The following is an 18892-nucleotide window of genomic DNA, read 5'->3' as shown; positions in this document are numbered from 1 at the left end:
AGCAAAGCGATCCGAAAGTCAGCCATGTGTAAAGGCACACCCAAGTGATGTGGTTCACTTACTTCCTGCAAAGCAAAGCGATCCGAAAGTCAGCCATGTGGAAAGGCACACCCAAGTGATGTGGTTCACTTACTTCCTGCAAAGCAAAGCGATCCGAAAGTCAGCCATGTGGAAAGGCACACCCAAGTGATGTGGTTCACTTACTTCCTGCAAAGCAAAGCGATCCGAAAGTCAGCCATGTGGAAAGGCACACCCAAGTGATGTGGTTCACTTACCCTGCAAAGCAAAGCGATCCGAAAGTCAGCCATGTGGAAAGGCACACCCAAGTGATGTGGTTCACTTACCCTGCAAAGCAAAGCGATCCGAAAGTCAGCCATGTGGAAAGGCACACCCAAGTGATTTGGTTCACTTACTCCTGCAAAGCAAAGCGATCCGAAAGTCAGCCATGTGGAGAGGCACACCCAAGTGATTTGGTTCACTCACGGTCTTCGTTCCCCAGGAACCGACAATCAGTGATACACTCTTAATGTAGTAGACGGACCCTCATTATTTCATTTACCCACTTTATTGCAAAGTGGACCGAACGTTAGCCGTATAGTCTCTAGGAGCCAAAACAGGCCCATTCCTCGCACTCACTTTCTATTTTCGATGGGAAACTCAATGTTAGTCTTGTTTCCTTACTCAATCTAGGCTGAGTAATATGAGTGTCTACCCGCTACCATCACAAACAACCCCGAGGTCAGCTGTCCGTTATGTTTGCCGTGGGTAATGAGCATCTATCTCGCCCACTCACAAAACTATCATAGTCGTTCGTCAGTGTCAGCACTGTCGTCGAAGAATAGCGAATTGCCATCAGCTTTACGTACATCCTGTTTCTCCCATCGTGCCCGAAGGTCAGTGCAGTCGAGAGTAAGGAAGGTATAACGATACGCATCATACCGTCTATGAGGCGCACAGCGCTCACTGTCAGCGGTACACCTCGACTGGAGGGGTGAAATAGGTCAGGTCACCCGCTGTGACAGAAACGGGATGAATGTCAGCGATCCCTCCCAGCGCTTGTAGGGAGGAGGAAGTGTTCATACTCGCTGTCGGAAAGTGGCCACGAATGTCAGTCTTTTATCAGAGAGACGCTTTTGCCAACTAGCAATTCTACTTACAGACTATGGCACGATATAAGCAAACTATTAGCTCTGGTTTCAGTCATGGAAAGGGAAAGACATCTGTTAACCTCTAAAAGGTTCCAATATTCACTTCCGAATAGAAAGACAATGGCTCCTCTGTTGAGCAGCAACATGATCACATTCCTATTTCGCTTTCGAACAGCCACATTCAAAGCATTGTTGTATAGGCTACGGCCACTGTTGACGTCTTCTCCCTGTTCTATTAGCAGCTCCACCACCGCATCCTGACCAATATATGATGCTACTGCAAGCCCACTCATGTTATCGAAGTTCCAATACTCACAGTTGCTCGCCATGTAAACTTGGAACCATGTCAGCAGCCGCCCCGACCCACTCGTGTAAACCTTCAACGCAATAGCGGAGAGTTTCTCATCCTCCCATATCTTGGCCTCTTGGACGTGAGCCGTCCAATTTTTAGCTGCATAATCTAAAAACACATGCCCTATGGTGTAGCCATCTATATCCGATCCCTGCGCTCGTAGTGCCAGAGGGTGGGTTTCAAAGACATTAAACAAGAGAAAATAAAGGCAACTCTTCGCGAGGGTGAGGTTTGATTCGATAGGACAAAGTGATTGCTTCCACGTGGTAATTTCCGTAGCAGATGTGGCGGTAGCTGTGCCCTTGATCAGGAACTCCTTCGCCGTTTGGTGGATAAGGTAGATCTTCGAGTCTATGACCTTCACGAAAAGTCCGCATGTGTTCTTCACCGTGCTTTCGAAGGAGTACAGGCGGCACGGCTGGAGGTCCTCGATTGATTTGTGATCCCGCTGAATCGCTTGTGCGATGTCCATCTCGTCGAGTGTGAGGGGTCGTGTAGCCGCGACGACTATTTGGAGAATCCGTTTGGCCTCTTCGCGGTCACAAATATCTTCAAGGATCTTTTCGTAGACGCTTTCGAGGTTACTCGGTAGGCTGTTGAGAGTTTGAAGGAATTTCCTCCGCGAAGCTGCTTGACTACCGTGGAGGATTTTGACAATCAGGGAAACCCACAGGAATGTATGATCGGCGCCCCGGATGAGCTTGTCTCGGATAATTATCCGGTCGTCATCAGTGAGGTGCCACACATTCCCCAGCAACTCAACTTCGGAATCGATGACACGCTCAATGTCTTCGCTGATGGCGGGTGTTTGCTCCTCCGCTTTCAATCTGATAAGTTGTGTACCGAATTGTTTTTCGATGGAGCCGTATGGGGCGACTGGTGAGGATGAATTTTGGAAGCGTTTCGCCCGTGCTGCGCCCTGTGCCGATCGCTGGTGTGTAGCTGCTGACTAAAGAATCGATGAGGGACTTTCGAGTCGATTCTTCGCATTCATCCAAAGCGTCGATGATGCAAATGACATTGCCGCAGTCCGGGTCGGTGGTTGCTGCCCGGAAGATGCGCCACAGCGTAACCGAATTGTTCTGTAAATTTCGCGCCCTTGTCGTTGTAATCTTTCAAGGAATGCCGGAGAAGGAATGGCTTCGCCGAAAAGAGCTGGTGGAGGAGGGCGGAAAGAGCCAATGTCGCAGATTCTGTTCCTGATTGTCATCTTTGAAGAAGAAAAAGCAGACGGTGTCGCGAGGTTCCGAGTGGACACTCAGCTCGTCCACTAGAAATGCGGCCAGCATGGTTTTTCCGCATCCCGGATCTGCCGTCACCCATAGAAGACTCGAATCTTTTCTTGCCAGTGCCGATACTTTTCGTGACGGAGAAACCATTCAAGCGTTCCATCCACTCGCTTAGGGTTTCTGTCCTTGTGGGATTCATAGTCGGAAGTGTAGAGACAGCGCAAACATTTTCGACTCGGGGGCTAAAGCTCAAAGTTAGTTCCAGGAGGGTAGTAAAGTGTTTTTGATCGAGCAACGTCGCTTACTGTCGGAACTGCTAGCGAATTCCGGTTAGCCATCCTTAAATCCACTCTACTCGAACTAAGTAGAATATGCGATCTCCAAACGTAGTCCCGAGACTCACCCGTTGGAATAGAAGTTCTGCCCGCCATGAAACTCCCCTCCCCTAAACTCCAAGTGTGTGGTACCCTGGTACCTGCGACTAGAGTCTGTTGGGTGCGTGGACGGTGTCGCACCGGATAGCCTGACACTTGGCACTGGCGGAGGCGCTCGCGTATGGTGGTCGGATTTCTGGCGTTTTGACATCGGGAAGCAGTTGTTTTCGATAAAGTTGAAGAAGCAGTTGTTGTCGATAAAGTTGAAGTAAACCGTCCTTGAGCGAAGGGCGAATATTGAAGGAACCAGGGATGCCCCGAATCCCGCCTCGCAACCCTCTTTTAGGTTTTCGGCTGAGGTGACCCCGGTTTTCTGACAATAATTCTTTCTAGTCTGTGGGTGTGTATGGCGAAGACCTCTGACGAATGCCCGAGTCTCTAGATTGCCTCGTCGAGGGCATCAATGATTCACCTTTGCCGCAACAGTTATTGGCTTACCTATGTACGGAAGAACATCGGGTTCATGTGGCTTACCTAAAAGCACAGCGTGACTTGCAGATGTGCTGGCGCCGTTACCGCATCCATCAGCAGCCTAGCGGCAGCAATATGGAAGAGCAACAGCGTATGTAGAGTACTCTTTTCACCACCACTGATATCGATCATTCCTCGGACCAGCGCCGTCCCGACTTCTATCAGCATCCTCGCCGCCACGTGTAGCAACTCGGGAGGTATATACGTTTGAAACCGGCCAGCTGGCCAGACGGGCCATTCACCATCGTCAACTGGTACAGCTGTCTCGTGTCCCACAGCACAGGGCGATGGCAGTGTTGGAGTGGTCGGTGGGGTGATACGTCTGTTTTTCGCAGCTTGAGCTATTCTTGACCACGGTAAACGCACCATGCAAGACAATCTTAGCCATCCGCGAGGTGAGCTATGCGGCATGCCATCGCTTAGCATGGCTTATGTGAAAATATATTTTCCTGAGCCCTCCCCCCCACTCAGTGATTTGACAAGAGCCACGAGCAGCCAATGGGGGTTGAATCCATCCGCTGCCGATATTGAACTTCTTAAAGATGTATTCTAGCTTCCCGCTCCTCCCTAGCGCAAGGGATCAACGATTACAACGGAACCACGCGATGAGAGGGTGACGGGTCATTATCGATTGCGGATAGCGCACTCCACGGCTCCCGGATGCCACGGTCCGTGATTCGGTGACGCGGTGCGGGGAGGTCGTCAAACAGACACACATCGTTGCGTCAGTGTCAATCTAGATTCTGCAATGGCGGAGTGGAGCACAAACATGCCGACATATGATAATAGTTACTCGGCTATTCACGGCGACAACGTGGCGGTGACGTTCAACTAGAGTACCCCCATCCGTCCATGCGGCGTTCAATGGCCCCGCCCCGTGAAAGAGTGACATCTGTCTTGTGCTTGTAGAATTTATGCATGATTGCAAGACAAAATCAATTTCAACCGCACCACGTTAGTCGGCAAGATCGATAGCTTATTCTCCTACATATGTACCGCTATGAGCTCGCGATTGCTCACACATTTTTACTTACGTAACAGTATCTGTACGACTTAGTCCCAGTACTTTGGAGGACCGCAAGCAGATGTCGCTTCACGTTCTCATATGTATGGTTCTCGAAATCAGGACATCGTATTTAGTAGAGTACATAGAGTAATATGTATCAGCCCCCTGCGTAGGCATCTAGATGGGCAGCTCAGTGTTCTACATAGACCAGACCGGTGGGCCGAGCGGTCTAAGTCAGTCGGGATATATCGCGACCAGACAGTGGCTTTGATAGGTCGGGATAAAATCAAGCAGATCCGACCAGACCTTGCCCGGCTCGGTTGGCCTAGGTCGGCCGACGTTGGGTTAACTGTTAATTCTATCAGCTGCAAATGTTTTCTTAGTTTCTACCGGTTGTTAGAGCTTTTCCGACGTTAAATGTTATTTCTTAGTCAGACTTGTCCCAACCTATGCCTGGTCGGTCGTGATATATCCCGACCCAATCAGACCATACCCAAATTTCGTCGGGACTGGTCTACGGAGAACACTGGATTGGCTTCAGTTGAAACTTCTCGCAGGCAACGTCACCTTTCTCTGAAGGCCTTCAAGTCGATCCTTGCGCGGACCTTCCCCCTCAGCCTCAGATAGTCCCGGCCGTTCCGATTGCGAAACCCCTATGCGAGTATCGATACCTATTAGAGCGCCGCTCTCGCAAAGCTTCTGAACTCAGCTGCAGGCCACCCGGGCCCCGAGGCGATCGTTACCTGATCAGGTCTGGAGGATGGGTGTCCTTGTGCCCTACTCAACTAGGATGGTCTCCCATTAGGTTGCCTATGAACGCTTATGAATCTAATCGTATGTATCTGAAAATTGGGATTGTAACCGAGAAATGGAAACGGGCGTTTGTAATTAAGGTGAACTGAGAGCCTTTGGTGCGGGTTGGTTAAATTGTGAGACATACGTGTCAGCGCGTTTAGGGTAAAACGTTCGCGTCGGTGATGGTGGTTACTTGACTTGGCTGAATCAGGCCTACCCCGCAATTACCGTCATATCTCACTCACGAGGTAATATGTACAAACCAGGATATCGCCGCCGGCGTCCAGGTTCATGCATGCATGCCACCTCCCTCGGTGACATGACCTTCGCTATGTACGGAGCTCGCCGGTCGCGTATAATTGGAGCATCGTCTTCAGCCGCACTGCCACGTTCGTGATCTGCGTTTGGCACCGTAGGTGCACACTTGAACACCATCCCCCGCTATCGGAAACTTCCCGGATCTTCATTCGGGCTGTATTGATGTCCGTACCGGCCGAGGATACTTTGACGACTTCGAGAAACCTCTACAATTCAATGCCCACGAAATCGTGGACGAAGACAATGCGATTCATATCGGGAAGATCTTCCCTTTTTTGCAGACTTTGTGGCTGTTGGTTCAATCTCTTCAGTATCGAGGCAGCACCCCCGATGAAGAAACCGCCCTTAACTTGAGTTTATTCTGTTAGAATTTCATATTCTGAACTTCGGATACAGGTAGCTTGCACAATGCTCATCTTTTTGTGCTGGTGGCGGAAGCCAACGGACTTCAACGAGCTCGGTCGCCTTGACCTCAAGAAGAGGGTCTAACCGAACCGTTGCCAGCCGCCAGCCTCACTCGGCGATGCAACAGACGGATGACGGATGACGTGACTCCGCACCTGTCTCCGACGGCTACACCCATTCTTGCTGATTTCGGTGAGGAGATTCCGTTGCATTCAATCCGTCATCTCAGCGAAGAAGGGCTACTAGTCGTGATTGATGATGGAGGCGGTCGGCATTGCTGGGCATAACCAGGTTCCTCATCAGCAGGAACACATTGCCGTATCACGGCCGCCGCCGGAGCCGATCCGCCACATCCGACAGAGCCGTCCATAAAATCGTGGTTTACGTGATTTACAACACCTCCCTCATTGGCCGGACTAGATACAGCAACTCTCTACCAGATTCCAAACAATGCCAACAGAAGGCGAGGCTACTACACAGTCTGCAACTTCGTCAGGAGAATTCTCGTACTATGTTCATCGTAGGGCTATGATGCATAATCGTCATCGCTGGGCTCTATATGGCGGCTTAAAACCTGGAATTTCGGACTCAAATGGAACGGCATTTATGGAGACTGACTTGCGTCGGAACGGCAGTTTTCGCGATTGCCGTTATTCTTTACGTTACGAGGAGTTTTTACCACAGCGATTTGATGGAGATGCTCTGCCACAACGGCTTGGTCAGTTACACCTTGCGATAGGATTGTTTTCTTTTCTTTTTAAGCGATCACTTATCGATACAATGCGCCAGAAGTCAGTGCTCGGCCGCCTCATCGTTCGTTGACTGCTGCCCCTTCGGCGACCACGCAGGAACCCGAAACATCGCATGTGATCATCGAATACACGGAACTCGAAGTGTAGTGGACCGAGGTCTAAGCCTCGCACGTCCAAATGATCTTGCATGTTTGTCCGAAGGTTCCCTGTCTCCTGTTGCTGGCCGGGTATCTAGTGGTCTGTAACGTATTCATCACCGGGAAGGGGTATAGAAACCTGCGGACTCCTGAGACTCAACGGGAATTTTTTTATATCGCGATGGACCGACTACGGGCCCCATGTTTGAAGCTATCTGAGCAGTCAATGTACCTATAAGGGTAAGTTATGCGGGCTTCGGTCGTTTCTTGCGTTGCTGTTCGTGGTTATCGCGATCCAGATTCCATAGTAGTTAGGTAGTTGCCACTTGCAAGTCTTCATCCCAGATACTCTAGATCCCTAGTACATACCGCAGCCGTAGATAACGCCGAGCAGTGAAATAAGAAAGAGAAACTGTTAAAGAAGCACCACCAGTGAATGTTTTCTCTACACAGTATTGCGATACAGTTACAGGGTTGCGCCACGCTTCGGCCTCCCAGCGTCCTATCATATTCATGGGTTCCCCGCTTATATTTCACGCGAGTGCTCACTCTCTGGCAATTCTTGGTACGTGCGCAGCACCGGCCAGCCGGCTGGCCCCAGGTCTGTAGATGTTGCGCAGCAGTAACTAGCGCGGCATAATACAATAGGAATTCCCAAACGCCTATTAGTTCTATGTATGACAGTCGCCCGATTGTGCTCAAGATCAAAGTGAGGGGAAGCCTGACTGGAAACTCGTCGACACACAACCCCGCAAACCGCGAACTGAGCCTCTGCAGCTCCATACGGCGACGATCTTTCATTCAAAATCTTGACCAATTAGCGACTACACAGCTACATCGGTCATCCATCGCCGGCGAAACGCATCGTGATCGTTTCACGAAAAATGGCTCCCGGCACGGCCAGGAAACGAGATCGATTACGCGCGGGCTTTGAAAATCGGACGATCGAAGTCGCCAGCCGTAAGCGCACATTCACCGGTGGGACTACACTTCACGTTAGCAGCTTCCCCGACCAGAGTACCTTCGCCCTCGACTCAACAGCTTGTCCCGTCGACAGGATCCTCGGCAGAGCCGCAATCGGGGGGTGCAACCGACGACGCAGCCCTCTGATCCGTCAAGTCAGCCCGGGCTAACATCCTTAACGGCGGCGGCAGACACGGTGGCCGCGGCGAATGCAGCTATTGCGCAGGACTCGGCCACCTCGAAGGACACTGCTCCGGTGACGGATACGATGGCGGACACAGACACGGCAGACACGGCTACGGCAGACCCGGTGGCCGTAGCGAATTGCAGCGATTACGCAAAACACGAGGATGTGACGCACACGACGACGACGGACACGGTAATCACAGCGAATGCAGCGATTGCGCAGGACATGGCGACGCCGAAGCGTACGGCGATGTCGAAGGATACGCCCCGGTGACGAATGCGACACAGGACACGGCCATGTCAAATGACACGGCTCCGGTGGTCGATGCGACACACGTGCAGAATGGAAACGAAGACGAACCGACATCGACGGCTGGCGGTGGCGATGCCCCATCGTTGTGGAGTAGGGCTTTCAACAGCGGTGAGCTGTCTGCGCACGAGTGCCGAGCGCTTTCGGGTATTCGCATCGACACCGACACCCGTCAGATTGCGGCCGCTTTGGGGACCATGACGAATGGGATTATGGAGGAAAGAAAAGGAAAGGATCGGAAGATTCGTTCAAAGGCGATGATATTGTCTTGAGAGATATTGCCATGAAGATCGGGCGGTGGATTCAGAGATTCAAGGACATCGGGGACATTGTCGTCCAATACGACCCCGGACACGCTGCGCTGCCGTGGGCGGGCTTCCGATTCCTGCTGCAGGTGAAATTTGGTTTCAACCACTTGCGATTAAAGAAAAACCCGCTGACGATAAACCCAACAGCTTTGCTGGATAAGCAGGAAAACGGTAGACGCGATCCTGGTGGACTTGAGAAGAGTGTCTGCATCACCGATTGGTGCGCGATCTACGAGCATCTCTATCTAAACAAAACAACGGAGGCTTCTCAAAACCTAGAGAAGTCAATACTCCGGCTGTACACGGCAATCTTGAAATTCCTGGCCAAGTCCATAGTGAGATTGAAAGGGGCATAGTATTCTTTGCGGACAGTAGCCGTTGGAGGAGCCACCGCTAATCCTTCCTTAGACAACCACCTCGAGGCGGTATTCACGACAGGGGAAACCTCCAACTACATTAATGATGTCAAGGACTTGGAGGAAGCGGTTGCACGCGATGCTTGTGTTGCCGAAGCTCAATGTACGTATAACCCAGTTCTGGTCAGCCTCACGAACCATTCAAATTTTGACGCGATTCAGCTACGCGGATAAGGTTCGAGAGACTTCAGACGCTGCTGGAGGACTCCGAAGACATGAAGTCATCACGGCTTGGACCTCAAATCGATAACATGCAGCGAACACTTGCGGGTACGAAAGCGAGCCGATTCCCCACAGTGTAGTTACGCCTGTACTCACCTTTTCACTCTATTCTAGTGACTCGGAGGTTGCAATGCATATCCACTGTCCCTTACTCAAGTCACCATACGCGAACCAGTGAAACCCGCTTGGAAGGCACTTGCGAATGGCTTTTTGAGAGGAGGGAGCACTGCGAGTGGAGATCATCCAGTATTTCCAAGCTGCTGCTCTTACGGGCATTCGTAAGTGTTGATTCCCTTTTGCCGGATGTCTTGACTCACCGGTCGTTTAGCTTGAGCGGGCGAGACATACATCGCATCACGCGTTATCGATTCCTTTGTTTCCAGTCCAACCCCCGAGAGACTAGCATACTTCTACCTCAATCGAGCGAGGATAATCGCCGAAATCCGGAAAGTATTCTCATTACTCTCATTCAACAACTCGCCCGGACTGTGTCCGGAGAGGACACACTCTTGAAGCGGTGGTTCATGTCAACGAGGAGAGGGAGAAAAATGGGCAAAAAAAAGCCAAGACTAAGCCTTGCAGAAAGCCGGGAGCTTCTTGTTTGACTAACCTACATATATTTGAAGACGGCAATTTGCATTGATGCCTTGGACGAAGTCGATAGCAAAGTCCGGATAGATTTACTCAAGTCGTTGAAGTATGTCGTCGAAAAATCGAAGAATTTCGTCAAGATCTTTGCAACCACCCGAATGGACACTGATATTTCTGCTGCAGCTTGCGATGTTTCCCCGCATCGAGTTGCAACCTGATGACAATGTCGGCGACATCAACGAGTTTATAGAAAGCAATGTTCAGATGGCCATTGACGAGGAGTGACTAGTCCATGGTGTCCTGGGCTCCAAGCCGATATATGCAACCTCCTTCGTCAGCGATCCAAGGGAATGTACGTTTACCGTAACTACTCCAGTCACTTATAAGCGGAGAAAACTGACGGTTCAGGTTACAACTAGCCGCACTTCAGATCGCCTTTCTCTGCGATATGGCCACGCAAAACGACGTAAGACCCAGTCTCAAGGGTGCTACCGGAAATCCTCACCGCTGCGTACGACGACGAAACCTCCCAGCGCATTCTCACGCAGAAAGGCAGCGCTTCGCGGTTTGCACTAAATGCGTCCCGGGGATTCAGTCTTCCCACGAGCTGATTTAATGCAAAACCTTGCTCGATGCGATCATGGCGGAGGTCGACTGCCGGGGTGGCTTTTCGCACGATCTGTCGGTTAATGCGAACGACCTGTTAAAGGCTTGTCAGAATCTGCTAGTCCTGGACAAAGATCTTGACGTTTTCCGGTTTGCGTATCTTTCCGTCGACGAATACGTGGAGACACGGCTGCGCAAGATCGACTCCCATACCCAGATCGCGAGAGCCTGCCCCTCGCTCCTCTGCAGTTCGGACTCTTGGATTGATTACGACAGAACTAGCCTTACAAGTGAAGGCAGTATCTCGGTCGCCACTTTTTGATATACTCGGCGGTCTTTTGGCTGTGGCATTTCGGCCCATTGCGAAGATGAAATGTTGACTCCTCTTTGGGATTCATTCATTGTCAGAGGCAAAACTACCAACGATGGCGTGAATATCATGGCAGGAGAGTTATGTGGCGACCCGCCAGACGCATGTTTTGGAAAAGGACCATAGAAATACACCGTGTAAGAAACAACGTACTTGCCTCGGTTTGAATATTCGGGCTTCAAGCGGAGGTTTACCAGTGTATTCAAATCCAAACCATTGGAGATGCCACGAATCAACCAGTTACTTCACCACGCGTGCAGATTACGAGACGTGGATCTTTTCCGTAAGCTGCTAGACGTGGGGCCTTCGTTTTCCGCCACTGACCACGAGGGTTGGACCCCGTTGCATCGCCGCCTCGGAGATGAGCGACGAGGCACTGGTCCGGCTGGTCATCGAATATGGAGCCAAGATCTCGTTCGCTACCAAAGATGGGAGAATGCCGCTGCATAGGGCAGTAGAAAGGGGGCACGAGGCGGTTACCCGGCTGCTCATTCAGAAGGGAGTAGATCTCTCAACCCGGATCACAGATGGGAGAAGATCGGCGGCTACAAACGACGGGATGATGTCCTCGCAGCGGGCATGGGAGAAAGGACACGAGGCGGTGGCTCAGCTGCTCGTCTAGAACGGACACGAGGCGGTGGCTCGGCTCTCTGGCGAGAACAAAGCCGACGTCTCAGCCGTCGATAACGATGGGCAGATGCTACTTTGTCTAGCATTAGCGAGCAGTGTTCTCCATAGTCCAATCCGCCCGCCCTGAGCCTCGGACTGGACTGGACTACATACATCCAGTCCGTCAGGAGGTGTCTGTCGGACGGACTAGTCCACCAGTATGGTCGGACGGGACGGACTGCAATCGACTGCCAAGACTAGTGCAAGCGATAGAAATCACGATAGAAAGCCCGCGGCATATTATCGGCGGTTTATAGTGGCTGAGGAAGCATATGCGCATGGGCTCAAGATTACGGCGCGGCGTTCATGGTACTAAACAAACATTGTGGCGCAGATTGTGGCGCAGATTATTGCTACTGGACGAAGATTGTGGCGCGGACGTACTGGTGCGGGACGAAGGTGGTGTCGCCGCTCACGGTTTTGCTGGTACTGGACGGAATTTGAACACACCAGAGTGGGGAATACTATCAAAGTTCGTGGGGTAAGTGATGAAAATAGTGGCATTTGTTTTCACTACCGGACTGGAGTCGACTGCAGTCCAACCCCGTCTTGAAATTGGCGGACGGGACGGACTACTTTTATTCCATCCACAAAAAGTTACGGATGAGACTAGATCTTGGCAGGCCGTCCTGGTCTAGACTGCAGTCCGGACCGGACTATGGAGAACACTGTTAGCGAGCAACTAGATTTTGTGTCTCGGCTGCTCGTCAAGAAATGGACCGATCTGTCTACCGCTTATAAAGACGGGTTTACGTCGCTGCATCTGGCCGTTGCAACAGAGGGACGTATCGATGGCCCGGAGCCTATGTCTCAACCGCCGACACGAGCGGGCGGACACCGCTGCACGTGGCCATGATGTGCTAGACGAGGCATTGGCCGGCTGCTCGTCGAGAATGGTGCTGATGTCTCGGCCGGCGATGAAGGCGGGTTGACGTCGCTGCATCTGGCTGTGCAACTGGGGGACTCGTCGATGGCTTGGCTGCTTGTTAAAAATGGAGCCGATGTCTCTGTTGCCGATAAGTATGGGCGGACGCCACTGTATCGGGCATTAGAGAAGGTACTAGATGTAGTAGCCCGACTGCTCGTTGAACGGGGAGCGAACGTCGACGCCGCCACAAAAATGGGTGGACGCCACTTCATCTGGCTGCGCGTTCGGGAACGAAGCGGTGGCCCGGCTGCTCATCGAGAAAGGAGCGCAAGTGTCAACTGCCGATAACGATGATCGGATGCCACTGGATCTAGCCGTGCAAAACGGGCACAAGGCAGTGGTACGGCTGCTTGCCGAGAAGGGAGCCGATGTCATACCCGCCGAGAAAGACGGGTGTAGTGATGGCCATGGGACGGTATCAGTTTGAAACACGGGATGGGACTAGACTAATACCCGCTCGTTGGTCCCTGGATTATCGGCACTGGCTTCCTCACTCCCAGGATGATCTGGGGATCGGCTAAGCTACCTAATGCAAAATATGTGTCCGTAGAATAGGTTTGCAAATTTGGTTTCGCAGGGAAGCGGGTCAGCTAGCAAACGGGTTTTCTCAGGTGGCAGCTAAATTTCCGTGGCAAAAGGAGGTTGGAGAGGTAACTCCACTGCAATTGGGAAAAAAGACACATGTTAAGCCGCAGTAAAATGATCTGAAGCTGGGACAATAGGCAAAGCAAAAGATTGCCGGCAGTGCCAGAGGCAAGCACTTAGTGGTGTAATGGTAAGGCGGAGGTGGCGCGCGAGTGAAGTGTGATGGAAGGGCAGTGGCTGAGAGTTACATATTTACGTATCACACCATTCTGTATGAGCGGTGGGGGGCTTTCATTATATGTACAGAGATGCGTTTCCCGGGCAAACCTATTTAATATTGACCACTTCTATGACCGGTTTCTCTTACCGTGCATTGTGCATCGAATCAGCACCACATATCCGCACTACATTCCCGCCACACATGTGCATCACAGGAGGCTCACCTGGTCCGAGGTTATGGCAGCCATGGTGTTTCCTTCTCTCCGAGTTACTTTGTCGACGCGTTGTCTGTGCCGAGCTTTACTCGTTTTCGTCACCAAGTGGCCAACGCGATCGTCACCGAACAGTCAGACGGGAAGGATTACGGGTGTGGCGCTCTCCACGGGGCTGATGTGGCGCGGCGACCCATTCAACCAGGGTTCAGTTCCATTCCGCATGCGGCCTTACCCGACTGTGGCGCACGCACCAATGAAACATGTATCATTCCTCCGCCGTTGGGTATCTACCATGAGATAAGATTAGATTGGGCTAGTACGCCGTCAGCCCTGAGACTGGGCGAGGGGACGAGCTTCTTACCCACGTGACCCAGATCTTTGGATACGATTCCCGTCGTACATCATACAGCACACATTCCAATCCCACCCCCTTCCACACACACGTGTGCGCCTCGCGTATTTCTGCGTGGCTGCGGAGGCCTCACGAGTCGTTCCCTTCTTGACCACTCCAAATTTGATCCTTGGGGATTTCCTGCCCACCCCCGTGACCCGTCGTTTTTGGGAATTGCAAACCGCTTCGCTGCATCGTACCGGCACTTTCATTAGCTTCCTCTGGATATTCAATCTACGGGTAGGATGTACTAGCACATAAGTAGCGACGGTGGCCCGTATGAGGGGCTGGCGGGCTGCCCGGCGCGCAAGAAAGGGTCAGACGTGAGCCGACTCAGCCGACAATTTGTTTTCTTTTCTTTTATTTTCTTTTCTTGTACTGCGCTGCATACATACAGTTCCCGTGGCCCAGCCGTAGGCGGGGAGATGGGGGTACGGGCACCGGGCCCGGGACATACCAGGGCTTCAGCGATGATGGATGGGATTTGGCAGATGCACTTATGACGTAGGTATGTTCTGTATGATAATTGCGAGCATGTATGCTGGAACGACAAACAGAAGCCCACTCATCGAGCAGCGTATTCCTGCGGCCTCCACTCCGTCCGGCCTGGTGTCTTACGCTCCGCAATTGATTATTTTTTATAGGTCCGAAAAGTCCTCGTGTACCACGGTACCCAGGCAACTAGTCCCGTCGTCTGTACTGATTTTGTCTCCCGGCTGTAGCCCTCTGCTAAATACCGAATGAAATACTCCGTCTCGTCACCGCAATGCAATTGGTACCGAGTCTACACCATATGGGAATCGCCGCAGTTCGCCGGTTGCAGAAATGTAGATGGAGTATGTATGCCATTGGCTCACTCGCGTCCGCAGGGGTGCCATGATCGGTGTCTGCACGTTTCAGCCACGGAATAGACATATGCGCAGGCATTGGTTTGCCACTTGCACCGCGGCTGTTGTGGTCTGCAGAGCAAGACTAGACCGGAAGATATGAATAGCTAAATGCAAAGAATAGACACAGGCGGTCGGCGCGGGGTAAGTGCTCCGATGAAGTCACTGGCTACCGCTCCTGGGGTGGAGGAGGTATATACCGATACATCTCCTACGGCCTGCGGAAGGTATCCGGTAGCCGATATACCTATCATGCTGTAGGTAGGTCGGCCATAGTTGTCCGCTTTACCTCGCTGCCTACGGTTTACACGGGGGTCAACATCTTCTCTATCCGTCCGGATCAGAATTTTTTGACAATGGTGGAACACTTGGACTCGTTGAGAATAACCACCGCACTCCCGCAATTCCACGCACCCTCCCCCCGTGACTTTAACTCGATACCCACACAGGCCGCGGACCGGTGCTGAGTGCCAACGGAATCAAGCTCAATGCATCATGTACGATTCGTCCAGGGCTCGAATGTTCAGCTTCAGCCCCAAATACGAAATACGAGGTGTCCATCCTAAAAACCTCTCCATGGCTGGCTTACGATGCATAAGTGTCATTGCGTCGTTGGACGAGAGGAGCTCAATCAGGATTGGTTCTGCCTGGCTGGCCGGTGGGACCTCGTATTCATGTCCGGTTGATGCCAGAGATAGCAGCACGGTGCTGCGTGGTGCACCGGGAGTGGTGCCTCTGCTGGTGTGCGGAGCGGGGAAGCCGTCGGCGAGCTCTAGGAGAGCGATTCTTGGAAGAGATCGTATGAATGCTACAGCGAAAGACTCTCACGGTCATAGCATGACTGGAGGATAAATACTCACCTCTCCGTCTCTGGCAATCCATCCTACATCGACTCCAACATCGACTCCAAAAGCGACTCCAAAAGCGACTCAAACAGCAACTTAAACTCCCGCATCCAGACCAGCAAACGCAAGTACAATACCCTGTGTTCCGGGTTTACAGTCTCACGGCCACCCACTAACAGTCCTCACTTCGCAGTCGCATACCTCAACAACCACCACACCAGCAGCCATGTACACCGCGATGCACCACCTCCTCCTCAGCCTCTTCGGCCTCCTCCTGCTGCTCTCCTACTGCGACGCCTCACCAATCGACGGCGACTCCAGCGGGGCGCAACTCCTGCGGCGCGACGCGGCGCCCGCCCCCGAGTTGTCCAAGCGTGCCTGCATCAACAACGGCTGCAAGTGCTACCCGGTGTCCAACCCCGGCGTCTACTGCTGGGGCTGCGGATACATCACCGACGTGGGTTAGAACGAGTGCCTATCCCGGAACGGACTACAGGGACTGGGCGTTCGAGTGTAATACCCGCGGTGGGTGCTGCGCCTACGGCCCGAGCAGCAAGTGCAATAACGGCGACACGGGGACTTGTGGCGCGGATTAGGTCGTTGCCGCAAATGTCACGGTAGCTCTTGGCGGAGGAAGCGGGCTAGGGCAGGGGGAGGGGGACGGTGGAAAGGTTTCCGGGGGTGTGGAGAAGGAGGATCGGTTCATGGTCATGTGGTTTTCTTGTAGGCGGTATGGAGGACGTTATGGGATACGGTATTGCGGGAGGGATGCTTTTTCAATGATTCCTTTAGTTCTGCTTCCATACGCTCGTTTAGTGAGCTTAGTTAGCCAAGTATGTCTCGATTTGAATGAATTATGATGGATAAAGCTCGTATTCATACAAATTGATTACTAAGGCGCAGAGTGGGATGGTTCGAGCAATCCGTCCTGAAGGGGGTCCCAAACTGAAAGTGGTGGCATCGCGGCGTCGTTGGATGTCGGTGGTTATGATAATCGTACATGCTTGGGAGAGGGTACCTGATACAGCCGTATAGATGGATTGCTCTCTGGGCAGTAGTGTCGTCTGCCTTACCTAAGAGGGGAGGGAAGGGGGATGTACGATAAGATGTGTAGATAAGATCGATGGATAACAGCGGATTGATGGATAACATATAAAGATAAGCGCTAATAAAGGGGTCATAAACGGAAGAGATTGGAGAAGAAGGGAGCTACCATGAGCCTATTAAGCTAAGCCAGGTTAGGCAAAGGAGCCATGGGAATCTCGATGGCTCTCCGAGCAGCAGCAGAGGACAATAATAATAATTTCCCTCATCCCTTGCGTGTCTGCCACGCGCGAACTGTCTCAGGTTGGATCCGAAAGTGAATTATTACCGCCAAAACGGAGGACTACGCAGCGAACCCTAACCTTAGGCGCAACTACGGACCGTACTTACTTTTCGCCTTCCTCTCCGCACCGCTTCTCGACGTTCCTGTTTATCTTCAATCGAAGTAGCAGAGGCCCAATATACCGAGAGAGGACTTGGGAGGAAGTAGACACTCCCGGGGGTAAATCTCAGCCCGCATGTGCGTGACCGGGGTTTCCGCACTTGATAGGACCAAAAGCGAATACAGACCCATGACGCTCCCGAAAATCTCGTCCAATCGTAGAAGCTGGGGAAAGAGACCGCACCTCTCTCCTCCCCACTTCTTCCAGCTTAGTCACCGAGTCATGGATGATCGGCCTCATCGCCGGTAAACTGGAAAGCGTGAGAACTAGTGCGAGAAAGAGATAAAGCCTATCGACTGGACGAACGAAGAGAGGGGCTGCCGGCAGAGGAGGACATGGAAAACACGGGTGGCAGGGATATTCTCTCTTTCCTTCGCTCTTGTTTTCTGTCTTGCTTTGTTGCTTTCCCTCCTTCTTGCGGGGTATTGAACGGGGATGGTTGAGCGGAGAGGGTTGGCAGGGAGTGTTGACTCGGGGAGAGGGCTGGGTGGAGAGCATGTGATAGGAAACCGGTATCGAGCTCGCGGCCAGCGGTCTGTGATAGCCGCGTGGAAAAGGAAATTCAACCGTCCCAGGACCCCAAGGTCGAGTGTAATGATGATTAAGCAAGACAAAAAAATCTCGTCCGATCGTGCTCGGAGCGGATGAACAGTTGATTTTCTGGTCAAGAAAGATGCGAGAACCGGGAGAGAGAAATCGCACACCGAATTGAAGTGGGTGCTGCGGATTGAGATCTATGTACCGTTTGTTCCTTCGATTGTCGATGCTTTGCACGGGGAGCTAATTGGGGACGTTTAGGAGGTTGAGCTCGAGGACGAGACTGGTTCATACCGGAGATGTGTGGTGCTCCGGAATGCGCCTCGGAGAGGCTCGGTGTACTGTTTGGTGCTCGATGGTAAATGCGTGGGCATGGATGATTGCTTCCATGGCTTCCGCTGTTCATTTTTTCTTGTCTGTTTTGTTGAGGGGGGGGGGGGGGGGGGGGGTTTGAACGGGTGAGGATTAATAATTTTCATAAGAGTGGCGTCAAGTAGAATTGTAGACTTGATTCTGATGGAGGCGGAAACGAGCTAGGTAGGTACTTCGGATATTATTGATTGTTCCGTGCTCGATGAACCGATTTGTGAGGTTTGTTACTGCCTGGAAGGAGGTACGAGGTTGATATGTGCTGGTTTTTTCACACATACAGTTGTTTGATACCACGGGTGGTCGGCCAAAATATGTACTCGATCCACCCTTCGACGGTGATCACCTCTAGTTCAACGTTGACTAGCTGCAAACAAACGTTGACCGTGAAATCATGCGGTGTTTGCTACTCGTTCTGTTACTCGACAACACTAGCGGGATCTGTATGCAAGACTAGATTTAGATACAATCAATGTTTTGGGCCTCGAACTTTTCGGTTTATAAACAACTCCCTTTCCCAACTCCATCCTCCCCTCTCACATCCCCCACTCTTTTGGTCCCACCCCCGAAATTACCATCATAAAAATCAACAAAATAAAATCCACATCAACATGCATATCAACATCCTCAGCATTTTTGGGGCCCTCTCCACGATGGCTGTTTTGGTCTCCACTGCTCCCTCCGGCGGTCACGTATCTTCCGAAGTCAAGCTGCGCGACCTCCCGGTGGTCTCTCGCGCCG

At 52.0% G+C, this 18892-nt stretch overlaps 3 protein-coding genes across 3 annotated transcripts; 2 read left to right on the top strand and 1 right to left on the bottom strand.

Annotated features, from left to right (window-relative positions):
* Positions 1-1153: 1153 nt before the first annotated feature.
* BZA05DRAFT_427763 (uncharacterized protein) lies at positions 1154-3067 on the bottom strand (the record flags this gene model as incomplete). Its single annotated transcript, XM_051486074.1, has 8 exons — positions 1154-1380; positions 1411-1425; positions 1465-1482; positions 1516-2319; positions 2378-2612; positions 2733-2829; positions 2859-2971; positions 3035-3067. The coding sequence occupies 8 exons, from the start codon at positions 3065-3067 to the stop codon at positions 1154-1156; spliced, it is 1542 nt and encodes a 513-aa protein (XP_051334549.1).
* A 5633-nt stretch (positions 3068-8700) lies between these two features.
* Positions 8701-9256, top strand: BZA05DRAFT_242392 (uncharacterized protein). The gene is made up of 3 exons (XM_051479930.1): positions 8701-8900; positions 8962-9149; positions 9223-9256. The coding sequence occupies exons 1-2, from the start codon at positions 8790-8792 to the stop codon at positions 9061-9063; spliced, it is 213 nt and encodes a 70-aa protein (XP_051334548.1). The 5' UTR covers positions 8701-8789; the 3' UTR covers positions 9064-9149; positions 9223-9256.
* Positions 9257-11338: 2082 nt separating this feature from the next.
* Positions 11339-12904, top strand: BZA05DRAFT_345158 (ankyrin repeat-containing domain protein; the record flags this gene model as incomplete). Its single annotated transcript, XM_051481160.1, has 2 exons — positions 11339-11521; positions 12581-12904. Coding segments are annotated over 2 exons (507 nt in total), but the record flags the coding sequence as incomplete, so codon positions are not given.
* Between the last annotated feature and the right edge of the window lie 5988 nt (positions 12905-18892).

The sequence above is a fragment of the Tricharina praecox genome, assembly GCF_024521635.1.
Source record: "Tricharina praecox strain CBS 144465 chromosome Unknown BZA05scaffold_61, whole genome shotgun sequence".
Lineage (NCBI taxonomy): Eukaryota > Fungi > Ascomycota > Pezizomycetes > Pezizales > Pyronemataceae > Tricharina > Tricharina praecox.
Note: the sequence above shows the minus strand (reverse complement) of the source record. Positions and strands in the feature narration are given on the sequence as shown.

Coding starts and splice junctions, on each gene's coding strand:
- BZA05DRAFT_242392 (XM_051479930.1), top strand. CDS start 8,790: ATGAAGATCGGGCGGTGGATTCAGAGATTCAAGGACATCGGGGACATT. Junction 8,901..8,961: donor GCTTCCGATTCCTGCTGCAG/GTGAAATTTGGT, acceptor TAAACCCAACAG/CTTTGCTGGATAAGCAGGAA.